The following is a 7,317-nucleotide window of genomic DNA, read 5'->3' as shown; positions in this document are numbered from 1 at the left end:
TATTGGATATGTTAATTACATGGTTACATTCCTTTTCTATTTTAAACAAAACACATTTCATTTTTGAACTTTTATATTATATATTGTGACATTGTTTCTAATTTCTTCTTTTAATGGTATCATTTAAACTGTTTTCTGTTAACTGATCAACACAGACGCATCTTTCTCTATTAAAACAACTACCATGGTGATATTGTCAAACAGCGATAAGTAAATTTGATCTGAATAATGGTCATTTTTAGAAAATCTATGTTTTATTTCATTTTTCTACTTCTATTCAAACCCTCTTCCAAAACCAAACGGCTCAGTTTGATCCGTATTTATTTACGTTCCACATCTGTACTAGGAGTCAAATACGTATGATGTAACTCTTGGAAAGATAATCTAGCCTATCACTTCTAATTTTAAGTACATTTCAACATAGGGTATTTCAACAGTTGAGTATTATTATTAAAAAGTTTTTAAAATGTCAGTTTAAAAAAAAGATCAAAAATCCATTTTAGAAAATGAATGAATTAATAATAAAAAACTCATGCAGAAATCTTTTTTGTTTTAGACACATTCATCATGGACCAAAGAATAAAATGTATTTTGGTTGATAAAATAGCTCCTGAGTGGAAAAGGTTTGCGGAAGAAGCTAGTTTTTCAAAAGCTACTATTGATAACATCGATCTTAATAAAAACAGCGATCAGCTTAAAATGGACGAGCTACTTAACTTGCTCGTTTTACAAAGCCATTCCGGCGTTATGTCTGTGGTCGAAAAATCTCTTAGATTGATGGGTAAAACAGATATTTTTAATGAGATCCAAATGATTCGTAAGTGCAGCCCTATTTTTCTTGCGCTGTATTTTTTTAATATGGTTTTGTTGTTTTATGTAAAAGAGTTTCTTAACCGTTATTTAATGATTTCTTGTTCAGAATGTGATTTCTGTGCGAATCAAGTTTTAACGGGGAAGTTACTTAACTTAACATTTTCTTTACTTAAATGTTAAATTAATAGCATGCCAATATTTTTATTTTTTACCGCAAACGTAAAGTTTTTCAATTTTAGCCCATCAACCTAAGCAAAATCGAAGATAACTTATTCAATATAACCGTTTTTTCATGAGTTTCCAATCTTCATATTTTTATATTTTTACTTGAAGAAAAATCAGTTATTTGTTATATGAAAAAACTATCCGCAATATATTTTAATTTGTTTTAAGACTTTCCATAAGAAAGTCTGAAAAGTTCAAACCAATAAACATTCATTTATATAGATTTGTGTATTGCCATACTCTTAAAGGAACGAAACAATGGCTCGCACATACCACAACCATATACGATTATCAACATTAACAATGTTTCAACATTTTCTATTTCTCAACGAGCATTTTCTGGGCATGTTTCTTTGATGTTCATGTTGTATTTAGAAATTCAAAGTACGTTATCATCTGCAAAACAAAAGTATTTTTCAGCATCGATAACCAACAGTGATTTCCTTTTCTAGAGCTGGTTAACAAGTGTATCGCTACTTTTCTCTGCTTTTATTGTACTTTAATGTATTTGGGAGTCTTTTTGCGTTTTCTATATTGAATACTCATTTTTTCAATTGACAACCATTTGTCCTTGTTTTAATTGAAAATCAATTAATCCAAACGTAAGACTCAAACTTCAGTTTTAAGTATTTTGACTGATTCCACTTCGATTGTTTACAAGTCTTTAAGGTTGATTTTGTTTTCTCTATTTGAAAGAGTCAAGTGATTAGAGCGCTTTTTTTCAAAACCAAATAAATTCAGTTTTAAGTATTTTTAAGTTATCATAGAAAGTATTTCTATGATAACTCAAAAATACTTAAAATCTCTTCCACCTTTTAAAATGATTTATGAATCCACTTTTTTAATATGTAGATTTTTCACAAAGAGTAAAGTTTAAAGACGCTTTTAAAAAGACTCATTCTACAGCATTTAAACTTATTTTAAATAAATATATTTAACAATACATTCAAAAATTTCAATCTTTTAGTATAATAAAGATTCCATAAACTCTTTTGCATGAGCATCGATTGTTTAAGTAAGAAGAAAAATTAAAGTTTGTCCCAAAACAAATGCCCGTTACAATGCGAAAAACGCATCGCCCGTTACACTGCGAAAACGATTTACAAGGAAATTTACAGCGTCATCTGACTAAGGGAGTTTAAGGAGGTAAAAAGCAACATTAAAAAACTTTAGCTCAGTTTATGATAAAAGAAACAGCCCCCTGTGCGTAATATACGTCAACAATTAACTATGGCGACAAGAAGCTTTCGTGGTGTCTTCATTCAACTTTAATTGCTAAACACTAAAAGAATTTGCTTGATGCAGAGAAGTTTTACTTTCTCTTTTCACGAATAAAATCCACACCTTTTGACCTTACGAACATTAGGTTGGCATGTAAGAAACGAAGACGTACTTGGAAGTTTTCTCAAATGAGATCAACTTTTTTCATTAAAATTTGAAACGCTTTTAATGATGGTTTGATTGATTATTGAAATCCAGTAAAGATTTCCGGAATTGTATTGTTTTCTGCTTCTATTTTTTCAGTAACATCAGGCAAAAGGCATAAGTAATGCATAAAGAGTATTACAGATTGAGCGCTAGCAAACAGTCACTACTTGTTTATCGTGTCATTCTAGAGCTCAATTCGGCTGAGGACAGACTCTCGACAGAATAAATGAGAAAGAATTAGCTTAATAGAGAAAAGTACCTTCAAAGATGTGGTCTTATAATACTTTTTAATTGCTTATTAACAGAATATTTGGTTTATTTTTCTTTGGTTTTTTTTTTTTTTATTCCTCTTTATTTACCTTTATTTCTTTTTATTTACCTTCTCAATTGTTTTTATTTTTAATTCTGTATATAAAAAAAATGGCACTTAAATTTGTGTTGCTCTAATCTGCATTGATAATGCAGAGGGTCTGTTATATTTTTGTTAAAAAAAGAGAATTGAAAAGAAGCTGAATCGTTTAAAAAATAAATATTGAGCTATAGAAAACTGTCCATTTTAACTCCATTTATTATCGCAAAGCTGTTTTCATTTTTGCTTTTCAGGCTATGCCATAAAAATATGCAATAATCCAAAAACGAGGTATCCTACTTTAATGTTATGAACAATAAAGGAAATTTGTCACAAAACTTCACTCTTGCAAACTTTTGCCTTAAGTATTTGGTTCAAAAGTTTAGTGTAAGTATTTCAATAAAACTATATCTTACTAAAATGGGTAACCATTTTTGTAAGCTAATATATATATGATGCTTACTAAAAAGTTTTTCAATGTCAGATATTTCACTCTCTTTTGAATTATTATATAGATCGTTGCCAAGGTTTTTAACTATTCAATAAAAAAAAAAAAAAAGTAAAGAAGAATTCATATAATAAATAAAAACTATGCTGCAAGTGAACTTGTTTGTCAATGAAGTTTAAAAATATTTAAAAAGTTTAATACACAGTTCTCAATATTTCAAGAAAAGAGAAAACTGGAGATCATTATTTCTCTTTTCAAAAAATAAGAAGAGGCATTTAGCAAAATCTCACGGTTGAATTATGAATTCAGGGTGTAACGAAATTGGGAAAATAATTTCTTTACAAAACGGGCTTTCTCATTGATCAAAGGGATAATTAGAAAGATTTAAATATTGCTTTTTGTTTTGAGTTCAAAAAACTCAACCAAACGTCTTAATGTTTCAAACATGAAACTACTCATAAAAAACTTTTACAGAAATACTCTTGAGATTTACGAAGTTTCATCGATTAATACAACAATCGATGTAATAAATGAATTTGATGAACTTGTTTGTAAAATGCAAATTTTCAAACAACATTCTTGTAATAGCAGCTCTTATGAATGCCTTTGCTCACAAACTTGTAAGTATGTTTTTAGTGGAAATGACGCTGCTGCAATTATATTCAGGAGCACAATCAAAGATTAAAAAAATGCGGCAAACGTGCCAATTATGGGAATTTTACATCCGTGGAAGAAAGAATGTCTTTTTTTCGGAGTTAAACTCTAAAAACTGACTAAGAAACTCTTTATTCATTATTTCGTAATGAAACGACTTTGCTCTCTGCACTACTTTAGTTATGATTAGATAATTAGTCGTATGTTAGCCATAATAATTTGTTCATTAACTTTAAATAAAATCTTGCACGAAGATTAGAAATTCAAGTCACCTGTGTAACAAAGTAACTTCGACTTTGTGATTGTGTTTAGTCGAGTAATGATAACGAACATTGGAATATTAAGTATTCTCATTTTTTAAAAATGTTAATTTAACAAAAAACTTTATTTGTTGGTAAAATATTAATTTAATAAAAAACTTAAAATCGTGGGTAAGCAATATTTTACTAATTTTCTAGCGTGCATAGTTAGCATTTGGGATAAACATAATTATAAACTAAAGCCCAATTTAACAGTATACTGGAAGATTTAAGTTGAATGTATTGAGCTTGTCTTAAGTATCAATCCTTTTTTGCACCACTGAGGGATCGCTTTAGTGTAGAAGAACTTCCTGTGACAAATCTTGGCTGATGTTTGTTTTTCTCATATTCCATTTTCCATTATATTCTTTTCAAACTGGTATTTAGACTCAGTGTACTTCAATTTTAACTTAAGTTGCCTAACATGAGTTTTAACATTTGTGTTCGCCTTAAAGTGATTATGTAACGTGCATCTCTGAATAAGTGATTGAACTAATATCTTTTCGGATCAACCTTGACCATGCAAAGTGGTGATATTCTTAAAGAACTTAAAGGGAAAACTCATTTCCGTCATCTTAGAAGACACCAATAGAGTTTATTTTTTGTTTATCATTAGTTTACCAAAATAATTCAAGAAATTTATTAACTTTAATATTTTAATCTTGCTTATCCAGCTTTAGCAAATATCCAGTGATATTAAATCATACATCTTCACACCATTGATAGCTAAACATACACTCGCACCCTTTGTAGCAAATAATTCAAGAAATTTATTAAGTTTAATATTTTAAACATTAATATTCAAGGAAATGCAAATAAGTAATAATACAACAAAATAAATCAAAGTTATCATTTAAGAAGAGAAGCGAAAGTATTTGGCTTTAAAATGTGTTTTTGAATTCTGATTTTTTAAACTTTAAAAACATTTTGATTGGTCTTCTTTTAGCAGTATATTTATATAAAAAATATACTTTAATTTTCACAAAAATTAAAGTCCTCCTCTTTTTATTTAACAGAACACGAAGATCGAAAGAGGCATGCAAACGCGCTGAATATAAAAAGTTGTGAAGCACGTCAATTATATAAAAAAAAACAATTTGATGAGGCTGAAAAATTGTATAGAGATGTAGAATATTTGCTAATAGAACAATTGGGAGAGAAACATGTAGAAACACTATGTACTAAATACTGGATTGCAATGTGCTTATTTAAAAAAGAAGAAATAGAAAATGCTGAAAAAATGTTTAGAGATGTAGAAATAATACAAAAAGAAACATTAGGAGAAAAACATCGAGAAACTCGACGTACTAAACACCAGATTGCATTATGCTTATATAAAAAAAAAACAATTCGACGATGCTGAAAACATTTTCAGAGATGTCGAAATAATACGAAAAGAAATATTTGGAGAGAAACATCTAGAAACACTACATATTAAATACTGGATTGCAATGTGTTTATATAAAAAACAACTATTCGACAAAGCTGAAAAAATTTTTACATATGTCGAAATAATACGAAAAGAAGTATTAGGAGAAAAAGATCCAGACACAATGTATGCTAAACATATGGTTGCACAGTGTTTATATGGAAAACAACAACTCAATGATGCTGAAAAAATGTTCAGAGACGTAGAAATAATCCGAAGAGAGGTTTTAGGAGAGAAAAATGAAGAAACAATATACGCTAAATATATGGTTGCACAGTGTTTATATGGAAAACAACAACTCGATGACGCTGAAATAATGTTCAGAGATATTGAAATAATGCGGAAAGAGGTTTTAGGAGAGAAACATGCAGAAACAATAAATGTTAAACATATGATTGCACAGAGTTTATATGGAAAACAACAACTCAATGATGCTGAAAAAATGTTCAGAGACGTAGAAATAATCCGAAGAGAGGTTTTAGGAGAGAAAAATGAAGAAACAATATACGCTAAATATATGATTGCACAGTGTTTATATGGAAAACAACAACTCGATGACGCTGAAATAATGTTCAGAGATGTTGAAATAATGCGGAAAGAGGTTTTAGGAGAGAAACATGCAGAAACAATAAATGTTAAACATATGATTGCACAGTGTTTATATGGAAAACAACAACTCAATGATGCTGAAAAAATGTTCAGAGACGTAGAAATAATCCGAAGAGAGGTTTTAGGAGAGAAAAATGAAGAAACAATATACGCTAAATATATGATTGCACAGTGTTTATATGGAAAACAACAACTCGATGACGCTGAAAAAATGTTCAGAGATGTAGAAATAATGCGAAAAGAGATTCAAGGAGAGAAACATGCAGAAACTTTTTCTCATAGACACTTGATTGCAAGTTGCTTAAATGAAAAACAGCAAATCGAAATTGCTGAAAGAATGTTTGAAATATTGTAGAAGTTTAGCGAAATGGTATTGTTTGAAAGATGCATGCTCATACGCTAAATTCTTTTGAAAGAAGTAAAATATATTTAGTAAAGTAGAAAATATGCCAAAATAAGATTTAAGAGTTGAATTTGTGTATAGATTAAATACAAAGTCTCAGATTGCAATGTGCATATACAAATACGTTAGATTTCACTTTGACAATATCAGTTAATGTAATAGAAGATGTCAGATTTTTTGTTTTGATTATTTAATGGTAGTTTTTATATCACTTAATGTTAGAGTTTCAATCAATCATGAGCATTATGGTGTCGTCAATGCCGTCTTTAATATGCAATTAACGTGTTTATAGGTGTTAAGTATGTAAAGTGTTAAAAGCGTTTGGGTGTTAATATACGTAGTTGTTAATGCATGTACGGTTTTAATGTATTTAATGCGTTAAAATGACGCGGTTTTAAAAGGGGAATGGAGTTTTTAAGTTGTATACTTCACAATCTGATGGAAAAAGTTTTATCAAGTTTATAAAGAAAACAGTTACTCTTAAGTGTCTTAGGGATAGCTTAAATAATTCCTCGAAATGGGCTTAACAGGGCTGGTGAGTTATTCATTTTTGAGAATTTTTGCTTTTAATGTTTTAAATATGAAAACATTATTTTAAAAAATATAACTTATTTTAAAAGTAATTATTTGTTACTAAAATTAATATCTCCTTTTCTCCCA

The 7,317-nt window shown here is 28.9% G+C and overlaps 1 protein-coding gene across 1 annotated transcript; it reads left to right on the top strand.

Annotated features, from left to right (window-relative positions):
- Positions 1 to 558: 558 nt before the first annotated feature.
- LOC149880754 (uncharacterized) lies at positions 559 to 7,089 on the top strand. Its single transcript, XM_090069814.1, has 2 exons — positions 559 to 817; positions 5,233 to 7,089. The coding sequence occupies exon 2, from the start codon at positions 5,668 to 5,670 to the stop codon at positions 6,607 to 6,609; it is 942 nt and encodes a 313-aa protein (XP_089925940.1). The 5' UTR covers positions 559 to 817; positions 5,233 to 5,667; the 3' UTR covers positions 6,610 to 7,089.
- The last annotated feature ends 228 nt before the right edge of the window (positions 7,090 to 7,317 follow it).

The sequence above is a fragment of the Hydra viridissima genome, unplaced genomic scaffold (genome assembly GCF_058129835.1).
Source record: "Hydra viridissima isolate aposymbiotic clone 2 unplaced genomic scaffold, HvirCarnegie_v1 scaffold_12, whole genome shotgun sequence".
NCBI classification, from domain to species: domain Eukaryota; kingdom Metazoa; phylum Cnidaria; class Hydrozoa; order Anthoathecata; family Hydridae; genus Hydra; species Hydra viridissima.
This window is presented reverse-complemented; position numbering and strand designations above follow the sequence as displayed.